Consider the following 22,015-nt stretch of genomic DNA (forward strand, 5'->3'; position numbering starts at 1 on the left):
CATTCGTGGCTAATGTGCTTTCGCTGTGTATGAAGACTTCAAATGAACCTGGGTAACAGCCATTTATTTCCTTGCTCTTTCAGGTGGAGGTTAGGGCCTGGCTGGGTGTGAGGTGTGATCCAATTCTCAGGCAAAAGCTAGTTTCCAAAGACGGAGGAGGCTGTCCTGTCCAACCCGCAAATCTGAGTAGGGTGCAGAAGCATCATCCCAAGAGCGGAGTTGTTCCTCTGAACACGCTGGGTAAAGCCAGGCTCCCCTTGTGTGAAGGCAATAGTCTCTTGCACTCCCCTCTTTTCCTCAGCTCCCTTTTTCTCTGTTCCGTGTACGTGTTTTCAAAATCTGCAGCACCCAAATCCTTCCTTTCTGCTACTCTTTCATAGCTGCTCCTGAGTCTTTAATTAAAGCAAAGCATTAGCTACTCACCCACTGGATTTCTTCAGGACCTTCGACCTTTGGCAGCATCAGGCTAGAAGGAAGGACCCGGGATTGCAGGAGGATCTCCAGGTCTTCTTCGGCCAGACCGCTGGACACCGAGTTGACCCTCACACACTTTTCAGTTGGGCCCAGATCAAAGTCTTCAAGAGTTTTTACTATTCTCGATCGAGCTTCATTCTGTAAGTGTCGATAAAATGTATCTCTTAAGTTTATTTATCACTGAGAGGAAACACAGTCCTACTGACCGTGAGTCTGCTATATGGATTCAGAGTCTGAGCACCATGATTGTATCTACACATTTCCTGTCTAGCACATAAATGGTATTGGAAGCAAGTTGTCCGATCTGACAGACAAGTGATTGATTTCCAGACTTCATTCAAGATGACTATAACAGAGATGACAGCCACCGTAATGCATACTGGTGCATTTTTTTTTTTTAAAGATTTATTTATTTTTGAGAGAGTGCAAGTGGGAAAGGGGCAGAGAAGGGTGTGGGGACAAAAGATCCAAAGCAGGCTCTGCACTGACAGCAGCAAGCTTGACACAGGGCTTGAACCCATGAGCTGTGAGATCATGACCTGAGCTGAAGTTGGACGCTTAACTGACTAGCCACCCAAGCGCTCTTGGTGCACTTCTAAATAATACTGTCCTCTTTCTCATTAGCATTTCTTCCCAACTTGAAAGGTGAAATAATTAATACATAACATTTATTGAGCATTTACTAAGCTTAGGCATGGTTCAGTTTTCTACCTGCATTTTCTCGTTTAATAAATATTAAGGAACTACATAACATTTGGATAATTGTAGTCTCATCTGTTGGCATAGTCACATTAGGGAAAAAATAAGGATTTGTTTTCCTCTTTCCATATGCATCATGTTTTTAACTCAAAATTTTTTTGCAACTGAGTTGAATTTTGACATTAAATTAAGAAGGCACTTATAGGAAAATGACATTCCACAGTACAAAAAAGCTCCAGCTTATTCAGATGTAAGGCAATAATATCACCAAGAAATCCCCTCATGAAGTGGAAGACAAATACATTTTTTTGAGTTGACAGTCTATACTCCATAGTTAGGAAAAGCTGAAAGGTTGAAGCCTGTTTCAGTGTATGAATTGTCCTTAGAACAACTGTATGAAACCAAACATGTTATTTATTGCCTTTGAGTTCGGGTGTTGAAGGTGGGGAAGGGGGTGGGGAGAGAAAGGAGCACATTGAGGGGCTGGGGGTTGGAGTTAAGAGAAAGAAAGCACTTGGGGTCATTACTTCCTGCCAATTTCAGTTTCAAAAACAAATTCCTCCAACTTGCCAACAGCCCTCAACAAATTCTCATTGTCAGAATGAACACTTATCAAAAGTAGTTTCATTTGGGAAGGGTTTTTATGATACTAATAAAACTTTAAAGCTTCTCACTGCTGATGAATGTGGTTAAAAAAAAAAAAAGTCTTAACAATATACAGCCATTTGAACAGCAATACTTATCTGGGAAAATAGCAAACCAAAGTGGAGACAAAAAAAAAAAAAAAAAGAATTATTAGAGGCAATATTGGGTCTAAGTCTAATCAACAAGACAAGCCAGGACAGTAGATTTAAAGCAGACGGATGTAGGTCTATGACCGAGTAAGAGGAGGGAAGGCTTCCAAATGTGGTCTGAGTTAAACAGTGTGAGGAAACAGTGGCTTAGAGTTGTCAGGTCAGTTGGAAACAGAGTACGGAGACCAGTTTAGGACAGCTCTGTGGAGCCCTGATTTACAGAGCCCTGACTGCTGATAATTAGGCCAAGCTTAGACAAAAGCAAGAGAGCTCACACTAGCTAAAGTGAGGGATGATGGAGCCAACAGTGGCCTGGTTCCACATCATGCCTTTGGCTGTTCCACAGCTATAAAACTCATCCACTTGCCCCCCCATGCCTTGTTCCATTCATTAAATAGGAAGTCCTGTTCATTTAACAGGAAAATGCTGCAGGTGAAGAGCGGAAGTGAGCTCAGCATCATGGTTCTAAGGACATCTTGAGCTGTCGGGAGAAATGCCTTCAGCTCTTTGGCAGTGTGTGTGTGTTTAGATCCATGGCCTCAGAGAACCTAAAATGTGTTATGCTCCATGTAGCCTGAACAGCTACAAACTCAGGATTGCTGCAGCTTGTAAATATTTCAATTTCCAGGGTTTCTTTCAATAGCAGGTTGGGCTTCTAAAGTGCCTACTGGGACCGAGTGAATGGAAAATGGAAGGGAACTAACTAGATCATTTAGCCTGAAATGCATTTAAAAATGTGAGTTACTTGAATCATCATCCACACTCTCTACTTTAATCTGCATGTGTGCTCAAGGTGACGGAAGCCTGGCAACATCAACTTCCTAAACTGTTCATGTAGGTGTCAAATAAAATCTGACCTCTAAGCTGTTTTGTTGTTTCATTTGGATTAGAAGGAGACTGTTTGTTCAAAGCTCGTGTGCTAAACCTGTTCGTGATTTTTATCTAAAGTCAGATTGCCATGGTTTCAGCACATTCTGGTTTACTTAGTAAAATTCAACCCTTGTGAAATTGGCTGCAAATGAAATACCTAATTCCAATTTTAGGCATAATCTGATTAGTACTTTTCACATTATAATAATGAATAGTGAATAGTCAGCATTTTATTAGACTTTTTTTTTTTTTGGCTCAGAATTAAGGCAAGCGCTTTCCACTTCAGCATTCTGTACCTTTCCAGAAAAAGATGATGGCTTTGGAGGTATATTGCCACACAACATCCTTATTAACAGGCTGTTGCTTGTTGTAATTTACATAAACTGAGTGTGCATCCCTCTGCTATGTATCCCAAAATATCCAACAACCTCACTGAATTTATACCAACCAACAAGTATGTTGATTTTTTTTTTTTCTTTTTGGTGCTTTAATGGTGAAATATGTTACTGTGCTAGCAAACACACCCATGCCATCTGCTGGGTGAGAGGAAGGCAGTTTCTAAGAACAATTAAGTTTAGTTCTGGGTGCTCAGTTAGAGAGAGCCACAGTCCACCCAGTTGTGAAAAGAAAGAAATTTTGTTCATTCTGTTCTCTCCCTCCTTCTCTCTCTCCCCTTGATACCAATCTCTTTCTGTTACAGCTCTCTCCTTTGCATCACCTCGCTCCCCTCACACTTTGGTTCTCTTTTTCTTTGCCTGCTATTTGGCCCTGACCATCCTTCCAATTTCCATCTCATTCCGGGGATTAGTAAGATACGGCCTGGCAGACACCACCTTCTCAGAAGGTGATTTGCTGACATGATTGGGAGGTAATGTTCCCTGGCAAAAAAGAAGGAAGAGGAAATTAAAGCAAAAAGAGGCCACTCAAAAAAGACCTTTTTTTTTTGCGGGGAAGGGTGTCTTACATTCTGGTAGCAAAATGGGTTGTTCAAAATGAGGTTGAGAAGGAACTGCATTCTAAATGCAGTAGTGTTAACACTATGGAATGGCCTTGGTATGATTTTTCGTAATGTAGGATGAACTTGTTCCTCTAAAATCTGAAAACCTGGAGGAAAAAAAAGCAGAATAAGGAATGGAATTAAAGCCTTTATCAACAGTTACATCAGATCTTTGCAGAGACTAATTACCATAGTGTGTTCTGTAGTATGTGATTCCAGAGGTGGACTCCACAGAGGTCACAAAGAAAGTAGGCACAGATCAGAATTTTCATCGGCCCCTGTTCTAAATAAAAAGTGGTGTCACCAAACTTCCCACATTCAATCGATATTTCGTGCCATGGGCTGCTCAGTGCAGTGGACCAGTGGCTAATAAACTTGTCCTTATACATAAGCCACCGTATTATGTGACTCTGTCTGGGCCAGGAACCAAGGCGTGCTATGATTTCAGAGACTCGGTTCTTATCACCTGGGGAAGAGACACGCTCCAGTGACGTAAGAAAGCGGATAAATCAACCATCGCCAAGACCTGCAGACTCCAAAATTAAAGGAGAAAATATGCGTGCAGTTGGTTCAATTGGCACCCATTAAAGCTAATAACTAATCATCCTCGCAAGTTTCTAGCTCAGAATGATCAAATCTGCAAAGAAAACAACATCCGTCCACTTTTACACTCCAGTGGAAGAGGTGGTCCCTCGCGGCAGGGCGGCACAGTCTCGCCATCTGGAGAATAAATCGAGTGTGAAGTACAGTATAGTTTGGGACCAAGCTCCGTGGCGGCAGCTCAGCAGTCAGTTCATTAGTTCCAAACTTCCAGGGATTAGAGCGGCATCAATTCTACTGTCGGATAGGAAGAGACAGACAGGATACGAGATTCAAGGAGGATTGTGACAACCAGGAGGAGCCCCTTGGGTTTATTTATAAAACTACAAAGTATAAACATACCCAAATAAGTGCCTTAAATAATGGCATTATCACAGTTTCATAACATCTGAATTAACACCTCTCCCTTTTCCATCCCCCACTCAAACCTTGTATGTTAATGTATAGTCGTTTTCAGAGGAAATCACAAAGATAACCCTTGATGCAACAGGAGCTGTGAGAAAGCTGTCCTGCCGAACCCAGATTTGGGAATTAAGAAATACGAAGAAATAGAAAGAAATACTTTCTAGATTCCAGGGAGACATATAACCTTTGTGATTTTGAAAAATGTGCAATTAATATTTCATTATTTAATTGTACAAAAGGCACACTGCCATGCCACATATTCAAAAACACTAGTGAATTCTATCTTTTCTGAATCTGTCCATATGATTTCCATTTTATCTAAATTGTAAAATGATGCCACAGGCATGGAGTGAAACAAACTTTGGGTCTTGATATCACTAGGTACATGAAAAATTTTTTGAAAATTTTGAGGTTTGGTTTAAAATACAAATTCAGAGTGAACTTTCCATTTAAGGATCTCCTTTTTCATATAACTTCTATTATATATTTATATATACATATTTTTAATGTTTATTTATTTTTTAGAGAGAGAGACAGACACCATGTGAGCAAGGGAGGGGCAGAGAGAGAGGAAGACACAGAATCCGAAGAGAGAGGAAGACACAGAATCTGAGCTGTCAGCACAGAGCCCGATATGGGGCTTGAACCCACAAACCGTGAGACCATGACCTGAGCCGAAGTCAGAAGCTTAACCAACTGAGCCACCCAGGTGCCCCTATACATTTATACTTTTAAAAAGGAAGTGCTTCTGACTAAAACAGGTCATTAGTAAACTATGTTATTGTATTTTTCTTATAAATGCATAAAAATTTATTATGATCACAGAGCCTGTTGTAGTGACTGCATTGGACAAAAGGCAAAGAAATTCTCATTAATTAGTACAGCCTGGGTAGCATTTCTTTAGGAAGGTGATAGTGTTTTCTATCCCATTGTTTTTTCCACATGAAAAAGAAATCTTGGTTTGCTTATTTTTGAAAAAAAGAAAATCTACAACAATATTGAATATACCACGAAATAACTGGTTTAAAATTTCATTCACTGACAACACCAAAAGCAGGGGTAACAAAAGAAAAAAACAGGCAAATTTGACTTCATGAAAATTAAAAAATATTTGTACATCAAGAGACACTTGATATAAACAGAGAAAAAAGGCAATGCACAGAAGGGGAGAAAATATTTGCAAATCATATAACTGATAAAGGATCAATATCTAGAATATATACAGATCTCCTAAAACTCAACAACAACAAAAATCAACACAATTCAAAAAGCGGTCAAAGGAGTTGAATAGACATTTTTCAAAAGAAGATATACAAATGGCCAATAAGCTCACGAAAAAAATGCTCAACACCATGGATAATTAGGGAAATGCAAATCAAAACTACAATGAAATACCACTTCATACCCATTAGGATGGCTACTAGAAAAAAAAACAAGCAGAAAAAAACAAGTGTTGGTGAGGATGTGGAAAAATTGGAACCCTAGTGTGCTTTTGGTGGGAATGTAAATGGTACAGCCTGTCTATAAAACAGTATGGCCATTCCTCAAAAAATTAAAAATAGAATTACCATATGATCCAACAATGCCACTTCTGGGTATATATCCCAAAGCACTGAAGGCAGGGTCTTAAAGAGATTATTTGTACACCTATATGTATAGCAGCATTCTTAATTGCTAAAATGTGGAAGCTAAATGTCCATTGACAAGAGAATGGATAAGCAAAATGTAGTGTGCATATACACACACAATGGAATATTATTCAACTTTAAAAATGGGAAATTCTGACATATGCTACAATATAGGTGAACCTTGAGGACATTAGGGTAAGTGAAATAAGCCAGTCACAGAAAGACAACTACTATGTGATTCCACTTAAATGAGGTACTTAGTCAGAAAATAGAATAGTGGTTGCCAGGTGCTGGGGGGAGGAGGGAATGGGAGTTAGTGTTTAATGAGTACAGGGTTTCAGTTTTACAAGATGAAAAGAGTTATAGGGATGGACGGTGGTAATGGTTGCACAACAATGTGAATGCATAACAACTGAATAGTACACTTAAAAATGGTTAAGATGGTAAGTTTTGTTATGTATACTACTACCACAATAAAAAAAAGTGAAAAATTTTTCACTCATTGACTTATCCCACAGATTATTACAATTGTAGGTACTCTGTTTATTCTGAAAATATAGATTTTGGTAGAGCAAAGTCTCTGATGTGTTAATTATGAAAGATGCATTAAAACACAAGTTTAGGAGGGGCTCCTGACTGGCTTAGTTGGTAGAATATGAAGTTCTTCATTTCAGGGTCATGAGTTTGAGACCCACGTTATTTTGAAGGTCTCTTAACAATTAAAAATATTTTTTAAAATATTGAAACAATGGCTTTAAGTCATACAGGCCTACACGTTTGTCAAAATTCAAAGAACGAACTAAGTTTATTTACTTTAAGAGAGAATGCATGCGTGCATGAGGGAGAGGGGCAGAGAGAGAGAGGGAGAAACAGAGAATCCCAAGCAGGCTTGTGCTGCCAGCATGGAGCCCGATGAAGGGCTCAAACTCATGAACCGTGAGATCATGACCTGAGCTGAAACCAACAGTTGGACACTTAACTGACTGAATCCCCCAGGTGCCCCTCATGTAATTTATTGAATATTGTACTGAAAGTGAAAAACAGTGGTTGTGTGGGAGAGACTGCCAAATCCTAACCACTAGACCACCAGGGAACACCTAACAGTGGTTGTATGGTACAAATGGTGGTCAGTGTATTTATTGGTTGTTTACCTGGGCTCATGTAGCTGACTGGGAGCTGAGGCACCCTGCTGCTGCCCAGTATTATGAAAGAGGATCTTTTTTTCTTTTTTAATGTTTATTTTTGAGAGAGAGAGAGAGAGCATGAGCTGGGGAGAGGTAGAGAGAGAGGGAGACAGAGGAGCTGAAGCAGGCTCCTGGCTGACAGCAGATAGCCCGATGCAGGGTTTAAACTCACCAACAGTGAGATCATGACCTGAGCCAAAGTTGGACGGACAACTAACTGACTGAGCCACTCAGGCACTCCCATGACAGAGGATCTTACTGCCTATTGCTGGCACAGGGAAGATCCAAATTCAAAATTTAAAGTGCAGTTGCTGGGGCGCCTGGGTGGCGCAGTCGGTTAAGCGTCCGACTTCAGCCAGGTCACGATCTCGTGGTCCGTGAGTTCGAGCCCCGCGTCAGGCTCTGGGCTGATGGCTCGGAGCCTGGAGCCTGTTTCCGATTCTGTGTCTCCCTCTCTCTCTGCCCCTCCCCCGTTCATGCTCTGTCTCTCTCTGTCCCAAAAATAAATAAAAACGTTGAAAAAAAATTAAAAAAAAAAATAAAGTGCAGTTGCTACTGAAGGTGTATCACTTTTGCACCATTGTAAAGTAGAAAAATCCTAAATCGAACCATCATAAGTTGGAGACCATCTGTATTAGACTATTTCCACAATAAAATGTTAAAAACTAGTTAATGACTTATACTATATGATTTCACTCATATGTAGAAGTTAAGAAACAAATTAACAAAAAGAGAGACAAAAAGCAGACTTTTTTAACTACTTTATTTTTTATTTTATTATTTTTAAAATTTTACATCTAAGTTAGTTAACATATAGTGCAACAATGATTTCAGTAGATTCCTTAATGCCCCTTACCCATTTAGACCATCCCCCCTCCCACAACCCCTTCAGTACCCTCTGTTTGTTCTCCATATTTAAGGGTCTCTTATGTTTTGTCCCTCTCCCTGTCTTTATATTATTTTTCTTCCCTTCCCTTGTGTTAATCTGTTCTGTGTCTTACAGTCCTCATGAGTGAAGTCACATGATATTTGTCTTTCTCTGACAGACTAATTTCACTTAGCATAATACCCCCTAGTTCCATCCACATAGTTGCAAATGGCCAGATTTTATTTTATTTTATTTTTTGATTGCCAAGTAGTACTCCATTGTGTATATATACCACATCTTCTTTACCCATTCATCCACTGATGGACATTTGGGCTCTTTCCATACTTTGGCTATTGGCGGTAGTGCTGCTATAAACATTGGGGTGCATGTGCCCCTTCCAAACAGCATACCTGTATCCCTTGGATAAATACCTAGTAGTGCAATTGCTGGGTCGTAGGGTAGTTCTATTTTTAATTTTTTGAGGAACCTCCATACTGTTTCCCAGAGTGGTTGCATCAGTTTGCATTCCCACCAGCAGTGCAAAAGAGATCCTCTTTCTCCACATCCTCGTAAACATCTGTTGTTGTCTATGTTAATGTTAGCCATTCTGACAGGTGTGAGGTGGTATCTCAGTGTGGTTTTGATTTGTATTTCCCTGACGATGAGTGATGTTGAGCATTTTGTCATGTGTCGGTTGGAAAAAGCAGACTCTTAAATACAGAGAACAAACTGGTGGTTGCCTGAAGGGAGGTAGATGGTGAAGCCAGATAAAGGGGATCAAGAAAGAGTCCATTTTGATAAGCACTGAGTAATGTAATATATAGAATTGAATCATTGGGGTGCCTGGGTTGCTTACTTGGTTGAGCGTCCAACTTCAGCTCAGGTCATGATCTCATGGTTTGTGAGTCTGAGCCCTGAGTCAGGCTCTGTGCTGACAGTGTGGAGCCTGCTTGAGATTGTCTTTCCCTCTCTCTCTGTCCCTCCCCTGCTTGCTGTCTCTCAAAATAAATAAAAATAAACTAAAAAATATATATATTTTTATCATCCCCAAAAGAAACTCCATACTCTTCAGCAGTTACTCCCAGATTCCCCCAACCTTCCCAGCTCTAGGCAACCATGAATCTACCTTGTTTCTCTGTAGATTTGCTTATTCTGGGCATTTTATGTGAATGGAATCATGCAATATGTGATCTTTTGAGACTAGTTTCCTTGCCTAGGACAATGTTTCAAGGTTCATCATATTGTAGCATGTATCAGTACTTCCTTATTGCCAAATAATATTCCATTGTATGGATATACCACTTAGAATGTATCTATTATCAGTTAATGAACATTTGGTTTTGGCTTTTGGCTATTAGGAGAAATGCTGCTATGAACATTCATGTACAAGTTTTTGTGTGGTTATCTGTTTTCATTTCTTTTGGGTACATGCCTAGGAGATAGGAGAACTACTGGATTATAAGGCAACTCTATCTATGTCTAATCTTCTGAGGAACTAGTAACTATTTCCGAAGTGGCTGTGTCAATTTACATTCCAATCAGAAGTATATGAAGGTTCCAATTGCTCTATATCCTTACCAACACTTGTTAAGGTCTTTTAAAAAATTAATTAATTAAAGATGTTTATTTCTTTTTGAGAAAAAGAGTCAGTGAGCGGGGGAGGGACAGAGAGCTCCCATCCAAAGTGGGCTCTGTGCTGACAGCAGAAAGCCTGATGTAGGGCTTGAACCTACAAACCATGAGATCATGACCTGAGCTGAAGTCAGATGCTTAACTAAGCCACCCAGGCACCCCTATGATCTTTCCAAAAAAATGTTTATTTATTTTGAGAGAGAGAGAGCATGAGTGGGAGAGGCGTAGAGAGAGAGGAAGGAAGAGAGAGAATCCCAAGCATGCTGTCAGAACAGAGCCTGATGTGGGGCTCAAACTCAAACCGTGAGATCATGACCTTAGCAGAAATCAGGAGTCGGATGCCCAATGGACTAAGCCACCCAGGCACCCCTGGTAGTGTGGCTTTGAGGTACACTTTGCACACAACTTTAAAAAAAGATTTTTTTTACATTTATTTATTTTCGAGAGACAGAGCACTAGCAGGGGAGGGGCAGAGAGAGAGGAAGACCCAGAATCCGAGGCAGGCTCCAGGCTCTGAGCCATCAGCACAGAGCCCAACGCGGGGCTCAAACTCAGAAACTGTGAGATCATGACCTGAGCCAAAGTCGGATGCCCAACGGACTGAGCCCCCCAGGCGACCCTGCACACAACTTTTTAAAAAGACAATTTACCTACTAAAGGCATGTATTGCCTTTCTCCTTGTGAATAACAACTGCCATGCTCAGATTTGTCTGTGGAGCTGTGGAGTCTTCCCACTCTTACTATTTTCGTTGTTCTCACTCATCACTTGGTCTCAGAGCCTCAGAGGGGCAGTGTCATAATTTCTGTTTTCTAGCAGGGCAGCAGAGGCACCAGGAGCCATGAGACTGGCTCTAGGCAGGACAATCTGTGAGTGGAGGAACAGGGTGCTTCGACATGCTTTCTCCTAAGGGGGCCACTACCCATGTCTACGTGATGCAAAGGATCCAGAGGAAATCTGAACGACATCATCACTCAGGTGTTTTATGTACTTAAGGCCAAACATCTAGATACTTGAAAACATTTAGATAACTGATAGGATTTGTCCTCTTCTTTAAGATCGTTTGTGATTCTGAAAAGAAAATTTCCTGAATACTATCCCCAGATTCTATCTGATGTCTCTGGTCTGGTACATTTAAAACTTTTTTTTTTTTTCAATGTTTATTTATTTTTGGGACAGAGAGAGACAGAGCATGAACGGGGGAGGGGCAGAGAGAGAGGGAGACACAGAATCGGAAATAGGCTCCAGGCTCCGAGCCATCAGCCCAGAGCCTGATGCGGGGCTTGAACTCACGGACAGCGAGATCGTGACCTAGCTGAAGTCGGACGCTTAACCGACTGCGCCACCCAGGCGCCCCAAAACTTTTTAACCAGTAGGAGAGGGATCAATCAAATGCTATCTACTGTGCTGGGTGCTGGGAACAGGTGAGGAGGGATAGGGAAAGATATATAAATAACTTTATATTGATATATAAATCAACAGAGGAATGTGTAATCTAGTTGTGGCAATGAAAGACCCACAGAATGAGAAGTAAAACAGTTAAAGTCAGTGGAACAGACAACAGGACTTAGAAAGGATTAGAGGCAGGAGGGGGAGCTTCAGGCTCAGACAGGGGGCAGGGGAGTTGGGGATCTCATTAGGTGCTGAGGAGAGGGCAGCACCCAGCAGAGAGCCAGGAACGGGCAGAAGGCAGAGGCAGGAACAGTGAGCAAATACAGAGGCAGATGGTCAGTACGTATGAGGTTAGGTAGGGAAGGGGCTGGCACCAGGAGATGGACAGAAAGACCAGAGATTCCCAGGTGGGCAGGGGTGAGCCCCAATTTAGGAATACAAGGGCTAAGTCCTTGTATATGGTCCCCCTTTGAGGGAGGCAAGGGTGTTGGGGGTGGTGGGACAAGACTTGGAGTTCAGTTGAGAAAACACTCTCCATAGCGGAAGCTGCTAGTGCTCAGGCCTGGACTGGGGGAAGGTCCACCCCCGCCGCCCCTTGAGTGTTACGTGGAGAAGCTCCCTGCCCGAGCCTGTTCTGCCCATGGGCTATGTCTCCATCTCCTGAGCGTGAAGCACATGCTTTTATCTCCAGAGGGCCTCTAGTCCTGAAGCTACTCAATTTTGTCTTTGGGGTGGGTGTGTTTACATAGGCCTCTGATCTGGAGAGTGCAGTGCAGGTGCAGTACAGTGCATTTTCTTGTCTGAAAAGGAAATGTAAAGTACACAAGGAGTGGGAATGAGGCCTGCCTCCCTCCCTTTTGCCTTCTAATTGGTCTCCCTCTGCCCTGTGGATGGCGAAGGTGGCTCCCTTCCCACCTGGTGTAAAACACAGCCCCAAGCAAAGCTGCCCTCTCCCTCTCAACTTGCTGGATTTGTGTTTCCCCACTTCTCTGGGTTAGAGAAGGTAATTAACTGTTTGGGTTTAAAAGCCCTCCTGCTGGGTTGCAGTCTGCATGGGAGAATGAAAGCAAACAAGCGAAAGGGAACAGTGTCATCAAAGGACTCTGCACCTACCTTTCTGCATTATAAGGACGAAAACACTGCCATTTGCCACAGGTGCCATGGACCGACCACCCACCCACCTGGGGCAGGGTCTGCGGGCCTTTCATTCTTTTTTAAGGGTAAGTCAAGAGTGATTGGTTCATGATGTAATGAGGCGGCCCTGCCAGGGTTTCAGATACATCAGGTAACAGCCATGTCACCTGTCCAGGCTGGAGCAGTTTTACTGTGATGCTCACAACTGTTTTGGCTGATGACTTCCTTCAGGTTACAAGCCCACGTGAGATACACTTCTAGTATAACTAATCCAAACTGTCCTCTAAGTATTAAGAATCAATTTTCTTAAAAAGTGAAAGCTTCACTTCTATGTGGGAAAACATCTGTTTTCCTGCCCATCACCAATTTTGGAGGTGAATGCAGCCCACTTGTCTGCGAGGCTGCACTAAGGTAGGTTGTACAGGAGCTCCGCCATGCCGACGGTGCTGCTGGGAAATTCCTGTCTGCGTGCCAACTGCTTCAGCAACACTTCTCTAAGGTGCTGACACAAAGAATCTTGTCTCCATAAGTAGGAGGTTATAAAAGCTTACAGATAGAGTATGAATGTCTAATGATAAGGCACAAACAGCCTTGCAATTCAACAAACCAAACTAACGGGAATTTCAGCAGGTGCAAGGCCTTGGCTTCACATTTTGGGGGAAAGAAGCTTTACTCTGTGGCAGAGCAAACAGGATTCTTTAGCTTCCGTAGTGTTAATTAGTCTTCCTGGCAGCCATGAATGAAGAAATCAGGTAACTAGATAAGCTCTGTGATGGCAGAAATCAAACACAAGGAAATATTTCTTGCCGCATGCTAAACCGGACCATTATTCTCACAAACTCCTTTTAATGTTGGTGTGGCTTTAAAATGAAAAGGAATTTTAAAATCCCCTGCCTAGTATTATCAGCTTGTTCCATCTTTGTGGATTTTGATTTCTGTTCTTCAAATACACAGTCACACTTCATTTTATAGTAACTAATCATTTCATTTTCATGGTTCATTGTTGTTGTTTGTCTTGCTTCCTAATTGTTTCCCAAAGAAAGTGATAGTTAAAAAGGCTTTGTTTCTTTTAGGTGGCAAATTTACAGGTATTTTATTTTAATATTATTATTTTTAAGATTTATTTATTTAAATGTTATTTATTTTGAGAGAGAGGGAGAGAATGAACGAGCGGGGGGGGGGGGGGGCCCGGGGAGACAGGGAGACAGAGGATCTGAAGCAGACTCCATGCTGTCAGCGCAGAGCCCAACATGAGGCCTGAACCCAAGAACCACGAGATGGTGACCTGAGCCAAAATCAAGAGTCAGACACTTAACTGACTGAGCCACCCAGCCACCCCTTAGATTTATTTTTAAGTAATCTCTACACCCAATGTAGGGCTCGAACTCACAACCCCGAGTTCAAGAGTGATATGCTCCACCAACCGAGCCAGCCACATGCCCCCAAATTTTTAGGTATTCTAGGGAATAGAACTTCTCCATTCTACTCTTCATCATCTTATTTTTGTTCTAAAATCAACAAGGAAAAGAGAAGAAGAATCTAATGTGGAAAATTGAAGAATGGAGGACGATAATGGCCATTAGAACATTTTATTTTTAAACAGGCACATTCTGCCCTTTGAGAACATGGTTTGGTTACAGCAAAGGGCCCTTCTCAAGGACAGAGCCACACAGGAGGAGGTTTCTCTTTGCGGTCTATGGGGGCATGCCATAATTCCTCTGAAAATGGGTCCCAAGGAGAAAGTGGCAGAGCCCAGGGTCCTCTTACCTAGCGTACCAACACCAGCTCTCCTACGATTCAATGTCTTCCTTGAGAAAATACTACTAAAACAATGCAGCGGCCCACACCACACTTCATTTTCATTGTGTTGTCCACCTTGCTTCTTGCCAGCTCTTCACGTGGAGTTTCTCAGCAGCTTCATTCCTTCACTGGTGCCAGGCAGGCTCAGTGTGGAGCCACTTGGGTTTTCTTCCCTCTTTTATCGCCCAGTAAATTTTCATAAAGTATTTAACGTGAGAACAAGCAGGTTAATTTACCATGCCGGAGAGCCAGGCTCTCAGAAGGCTCCTTGCAACACTGCCATGTTTTGGCGTCAGAGTCAGAGGCCTCGGTCCCAGCGGCGAGGAAGCTTGCCAGAGCCTTCTCTGTGCAGACACCAGGTGTGATTTAGCATAACAGATTGTGTGGACGTTCTGCAGCTTCTATACTCCATGCGTCAGGATCAAATTGTATCCTTCGTGCTAGATGAAGATGAAAGTCTCAGGGGCTAAAAGCTCTGCCAGGAAAAGCTTCTGGACGTACATACAGGAACTGAGAACATCATCCCACCTTGCAACACATGCCTGGTTTCAGGAGCATCAAAGTCCTTCTTAACAATGTTAGTACCTTGTTGAAATGCCCTGTTATATCACAATACTGTTTTTCCCACACAATAGGGGGGCAATGAGAACCATTTTTTAAAATATAAAAATATGCAAAAAATGGAATAAGGAAATTAAAAAACTTATTGAATCCAGCCTTCAATATATACTTAGTCAGTTGCCCAAATCATGCATGAAGTGTTGGTTGACAGTGACTTTGAACACCAGTGCTCCAGAGGTTAGCCCTTGGGATGCTGCTTAGGGAAGACTGAGCTGTGATGCTAGACAGTGCAGATCTCAGAGATGAGAACTGCATGCTCCCTGCAGATGGCAAGCTTAGTGAGCCTTGAGAAAAGGACAGGCCTGAAGCGGAGGTCAGCCCACGGGGAGAGTGGCTGAAGGCACGTGGAAAGTGATTTTAGGACAAGCTTAGCAAAAACAACTGCCAAAATTACCAGACTTCTTGTCCAGACCACTGCCATGTGCAATTTAATGCTTAGAGTGATGTGCCGTTGGTAAGTGGAGAGGACCAGTGGCATCCCAGTGCTGACTAATATGGCTTTGGAAGGAAGTATGTATGTTCACACATTCAGAATCACTGGATAGCAAGGATGTAAACTTTTTTTCTTCAGATTTTAGCATAGTTGACACGTAATGCTACATTAGTTTCAGGTGTACAACATAGTGATTCAGCTTCTCTATACATTATCACCACAAGTGTGGCTGCCACCTGTCACCCATACAACACGATTACAATATCATTGACCGTATTTCTTGTGCTATGCCTTTTATTCCTGTGACTTATTTGTTCCAGAACTGGAAGCCTGTATCTCCCACTCCCCTTTACCCATTTTGCCCATCCCCAACTCCTCTTCCCTCTGGCAACCATCAGTTTGTTCTATTTATAGGTCTGATTCTGCTTTTTGTTTATTCATTTTTTTTCAGATTCCACATATGTGTGAAGTCATATGGTATTTATCTTTCTCAGTCTGACTTATTTAACTTAGCACATAATACCATCTGGGGCCATCCATGTCACAAATGTCATGATCTCATCTTTTTTATGGCTGTGTAATATTCAATTGTATGTGTGTGTGTGTGTGTGTGTGTGTGTGTGTGTGTATACACACACATATGCACACACTTATCTTCTTTATCCATTCATCTATCAATGGACACTTAGGTTGTTTCCATGTTTCTATATTGTAAATAATGCTGCAATAAACAGAAATGTATGTATCTTTTCAAATTAGTGTTTTTGTTTTCTTTGGGTAAATACCCAAATTTATTAATGGAATTATTGGATTATATGGTATTTCTATTTTTAATTTTTTTGAGGACCCTCTTTACTGGTTTCCACAGTGGCTGTACCAATTTACATTCCCACCAACAGTGCATAAGAGTTTCTTTCTCCACATCTTTGCCAACACTTGTTATTTCTTGTCTTTTGGAATAGTGATGTAAATGTTACACAGTTCTTTTTTTTTTTAACTTTTCTTTTTTTTTATATACCCTATTGGTTTTTTCCATTTATTTATCTATTTAAAAAAACAATCTCCATTCCCAACGTGGGGCTCAAACTCATGACCCCGAAGTCAAGAGTCACATGCTCTTAACTGAGCCAGCCAGCTCCACCTGATGGAGTACATTTTTTAACTTTTCAAAGGGCCTGCATCTCATCTGCTCTCACAGCAGTCCTGAGGGGTAGACAGGGCAGGTTTTATTATCCATGTTTGCCTGAAGAACATGGAGGTTACAAGAGTTAACTTTTTCAGAGACTGCACAGAGAGTCAGCAGTGGAGGTGATGCAGAACTCAAGTGTCATGGTCCCAATCCTGGGCCCTGTCTGTGGAATCCCTCCTTGCATCGCATAGGGTCTGTGACTTACCTAGTAGCCTATAATAAACTATTTTGTTTTCTGCTCTAACTTAATAGAGTAGATTCTGCGGTTGGCTACCAGGAGCCCTGACCAGTACAGGGATCATAATACACATGCTTCCCCTGCTTTTTTCACCCAACAATAGGCAGAGTACATCTCTATGAAGGAGAAAATTTCCACAATCATTTGTTATGACTGCACAGTATTCTATGCATAGATATACCATAATTTACCTAATCAATCTCCTAATGGCTCAGAGTTTAAATTTCCCCAATGTTTTGCTATTAATTCTTTCATTTTTTCCAACACATATTTACTGAATACTGTTTATGTGCCAGGTACTATTTTAGGTAATGGAGATAACAGGTCCCTGCCTACATGGAACTTACATTCCAGTTAGGAAAGCAACTAATAAATGAGTAAACCAATAAACAATTGCAGGCTGTGGAAAGAGCTATCAAGAGGACAGAATTTAGTACCAGGATAGCATGCTAGGGGGCATTGGTACTTGAGTAGGACAGCTTCTTTGAGGAGGTGACATTTGCCCTGATACTGAAAAGATTACACACAAAGCTGTAACGAATATCCCAGAACATTCATTTCAGAGCACTTGTCTGAACATTCCCTTAGGATACATCCTAGAAGTGCAAACGCTAGGTCAAATTACACGCTCATTTAGGCTCCAAAGGACTGGCCATGAAATTCCAACTCTCACGGTCACCCTTTAAACCAGCTCTGGATCCAGCAAGTCTATGTTCCAACTGTGCCAATAACTGGCTCTGTAAGAGACCGGGCAGTTCCTCACTGTGCCTCGGTTTCCTCATCTGAAAAATGGGGATGATAATAATGTCCGACTCAGGGATTGGTGAGGATTCAAAATGGTGTAATATAAATGGTTAATAAAGGTTAGATTTAAAAAAAAAATACATGCTCATTTTAATGTGTATACAAAACCTACTTTTTAAAAAAGGACCATTCAAATTTAAACTCCCATTTCCTGGTGCCCACTCACTTGGGGTTGGTTCTGAGCTCATACTAGCTTGACCTGTTTTCGATAACCCAGTGTCCTCATACCAGGACTATACCCAAATGGTAACAGGGAGTGTGTCTCGTGGTTCTTATATTCCGCAATGCCAAACTGAAAAGAAAACACAGGGAGCTGGTCTCCTGGCATTAAGGAGAATCCCCGAAGGGGCCAAATTTACTCACAGATAGTGGGAGCCAGCCTGTCCACCTGTCCAATCTTAGAACTTTCATTTTGAATGAAATCAGATATTAAATATCTAGAGTCTACTTGCCTATGGGTGCTGTGGTCTTCAGGGTACCAGACTCACCACTGCCTGATTTAAAAAAAATAAATATACAGCCACCTGCTAAATGTTTTTGTTCCAACTCAGAAACCCCAAACCCAGAATCTTGAATCCGTGCCTCAGCAGGAATGGAAGACCATAGGTTGTGGATGGCAAATGACTTACTGCAATCTGAAAAGGTCTATACTGCTGGTATAAAATGTGACCACATTCCGTTTCTTCCTTTACCCATCTGTTGCTGTTTTGGTCTAGGGAAGAGGATGATTTTAAAGATTTAAATTTGGACTGTGTATAAGCTGATTTCTCAAGCCACATTTAATGTATTTTGGCAACAAATGCTACTTTGGTGCTGTTTGCCTAAGAAGGCAGGATGGAGCGAGAGGTTTTGATCTTTTTTCGGGTTGTATGCATTTTTTTGTTCCCATGCCAGAGCTTTGATTGGGAGGAGGGGAAAAGTATAGAGAGTACCATAGAGGAAGGAGAAACCTTGTAGCCATGAGGCACCCACCCTTGATGGGAGGAACTGGAGTGGACCTTCAGCTCCGGAGGCATGACAGGACTGAGGACATAAAAATAGGGAGTGCTTCACACATCTGTGTGTCATCCTTATACAGGGACTTGCTAGTCTTCTCTGTATCGTTCCAATTTTAGTATATGTGCTGCTGAAGCGAACACCAGGTTGTGTGCATTTTTGAATGGAAGTGGTTGTGATTAAGGCAGTGACATACAGATAGTGAGTTAATTTTTTTTTTTTAATTTTAAAGAAAGGAGAGCAAGGGATAGGGAGGAAAATGAAAGAATGAAGACTGTGAGGAAAAAGAGCTCCAGAATGTCCCCTAGTTTCTCTGTCATCTTAGGCATATTAGCCTTGTCTCCATAACCAGGTAGAGGAGATAAACTCATTCAAGTCCAACCATGAGTTGAAGCCCTCAGAGTTCCTAGGGTAGGATGGGCACAGAACAGCTGCCCTATCTGGGAAGATTACCTAGAGAGTCAGATGGGGAAATCTGCTTGCCCTGCATATGCTCTCTCTCTCCCCATCTCTCTCTCTCTCTCTCACATACACACACACCAACGCTGTTTTTTTCCATGTCTGTTAGGTTCTTGCAGTAAGAAGCACGTGCCACATTCTTAAGTATGACAGATTCTTTCTTCTATTTTGTAAACATGATCAGTAACTGAGGTCCTAGAGTAAGAATCACAGAGAATCAGTCTTAGAGTTGGGAGGGGTCTGTCTCCCTCTCTCTGTGCCCCTCCCTGGCTCACACTGTCTCTCTCTGTCTCGTAAAAATAAATAAAATGTTAAAAAAAAAAAAAAGAGTTGGGAGGGGTCTTCAAAGTTACCCCCAAGAAGCTCTGTCCAGGGCAGTATGTCCTTCTATCCTCTTGGCAAGTGACTTCCCTGCTTTTGTGTAAGCATGGCCATGGGGCAGTCCTATAAATGTCTCAGGATGGTTACTGTATTTCCTAAGTGCTTGGTCTTCTAACACTCCTAGTTCTAATAGCTGTCTCTCTGAAAGCCTATGATACAGATTCAACTTCCTCTCACTGCTGAGTTGCCCTCCTCTGGACAGATTTGGCAAACGTTCTTTCTAAACTCGAAATAGGGGTCCCACTGCTCTTCATCTGGATGATATGCTCAGCCTGTGAGGGTATGACATCTGGCTGGCTGGCCAAACATTTAACTCCTAAGAAGGTTGGTAAAAAGTGTTGGTTTGCTAGGATGTTACACTAACTTTATATTCACCCATTTGCTTAACAATATGGCTTACATTGTAGTGTTCTTAAATCCAGCCATCGTGAATACCAATTTTTCAGTTTTTCAAAGGGGTTTGAAGAATGTTATATGTTTAGGGGCACCCAGGTGGCTCAGTCGATTAAGTGGCCGACTTCAGCTCAGGGTATGATCTCACTGTTCTTGAGTTTGAGCCCCATGTCAGACTCTATGCTGACAGCTCAGAGCCTGGAGCCTGCTTTGAATTCTGTGTCTCTCTTGCTCTCTGCCCCTCCCCCCACTTATGCACACACACACACATGCTCTCTCTAAAAAATAAACATTAAAAAAATGTTATATGTTTAGTAACTTATAATAATATGGGAAAAATTACCACATCTCATAAAGGTCAGTCTTTACTTTCTCCCAAAGCTAAATAACATTATATATATTCAGAATTATTCTTTTGGCAACTCATTTTTATCTGCCATGGAAAATACACCACAGATGGAGGCATTCCTGAGATAAAAGTGGGAGGTGTATGGGGCCTCAGTTTCTAAACTGACAAGATGGGTTCTGAGTTTCTTTCTGGCTTTGACATTCAGCATTCTCTGCATAACTCTCCTCTGGTCAATTGCCTCAAGAGAACCCCCTCTTTCAAATAATAGAAATACACACCTTTATTACTTCTTTTTGGGTAGAAGTAAAAACATACTGCTCAATTAACATCTCAGCTTAGTATGTATTTTATGGTAGAAAAATGAAAAATATCTAATATTTTAAGTATTCTGTAGTTTTAAATATGTAAGATTTTAATCTTTGTCATTTTGTACAGAACGGTAAGTTTTTAAAAAGTTAGCTGAAATTTATTATGAGCCTTTACACATACTTCTAATATATAATTATGCATAATCAAAGAACAGATAATGCCTACCATCTATAAACTAGATTAAAGAAGCATTAATGGATATTAAAGCACTGGGATTTTGAGGACTTAAAACTAGTTTTGCAAGATGAAACATTCTGGAGATTGGTTGTACAACCATATGTATATACTTAATACTACTGAGCTGTACACTTTAAATGGCTACAATGGTATATTTTATGTGATTTTTTTTTTTACCACAACTAAAAGTATTTTAAAATGCACCCTTCTCGGGGTACCTGGCTAGCTCAGCTGGAAGAGCATGCAACTCTTGATCTCAGGATTATGAGTCTGAGCCCCACACTGGGTATAGACATGACTTAAGTAAAAAAAAAAAAAAATGCAATAAAACAGAATATGAAAAATTGCAACACAAGGTGACACATACACACAACAGGGCAGACATCACATGGTGGCTGTACAGATGTAGCAGAGACTGCTCCTGGCCCCAGCTTCCATTCTTGCCTCTTCCTTTGAGTTTTATGTCTTAAATCCTGCATGTCCCAGCCCCACGTACAGCTAGAATGTGAATGGAACAGAAGTGGTGCGTGTAATGTTTAATCCCTTAAGGAAGCCATCTGCCCTCTACTTTCTCTTCTCCCATCTCATAGGCTGGAACTCAAACACAGTATGGAGTGAGTCTCAGCCTCATAGATTAAGGTGTCATAGCAACAAGGCAGAAGCAAGTTGGTCTCTCAATGGCCTGGAGGAAGAGGGCTGCCCACCCACCGGGACCACTTGCCTGCCTCTGAACAGTTAGGTGAGAGAGAAATAAACTTCTTTTGGTTTGAGCCACTGCAGCTTTGGGTCTTTTTGTTACAGTAGCTGAGCCTATACGTTTACACAGGAGAATAATCACCTGCACATGCAGCTGGCAGACTGTCTGGGAAGATATAACAATAAAGACAGGCTCTGCTACAAAGTCCGGCTTCCCAGCCTCTAAGCCCTGGGCATTGACTGGCTGTCCTTCTCCCGGTACTGGAAAATTCCTTTCTCATTGCTCTGTGTGTGTGTGTTGAGTTGGGAGGCATGTTCCAAAGATGGAGGGAGGAGACCCAGCAGAAACGACAGGTGGAATTTTGGAGAGAGAGAGAGAAAGAGAGAGAGAGAGAGAGAGAGAGAGAGAGAGAGAGAGAGAGAGAGAGTGTATAG

General features: G+C 41.7%; 1 protein-coding gene and 1 non-coding gene across 10 annotated transcripts in view; both read right to left on the reverse strand.

Moving 5' to 3' along the window:
* The window catches only part of CLYBL (citramalyl-CoA lyase), a 277,204-nt gene that overhangs the window by 50,141 nt on the left and 205,048 nt on the right, over positions 1–22,015 (reverse strand). For all 9 annotated transcript variants that reach the window (XM_040487161.1, XM_040487162.1, XM_040487160.1 and 6 more), the window contains exon 3: positions 424–612. In XM_040487161.1, the coding sequence (XP_040343095.1) occupies positions 424–612 (189 nt within the window). The remainder of the gene's footprint in view (positions 1–423; positions 613–22,015) is intronic.
* LOC121037988 (U6 spliceosomal RNA) lies at positions 18,794–18,899 on the reverse strand. The gene has a single exon (XR_005794094.1). It is a non-coding gene; the product is annotated as a U6 spliceosomal RNA (small nuclear RNA).

The sequence above is a fragment of the Herpailurus yagouaroundi genome, unplaced genomic scaffold, assembly GCF_014898765.1.
Source record: "Herpailurus yagouaroundi ecotype Mexico unplaced genomic scaffold, PumYag 164, whole genome shotgun sequence".
Lineage (NCBI taxonomy): Eukaryota > Metazoa > Chordata > Mammalia > Carnivora > Felidae > Herpailurus > Herpailurus yagouaroundi.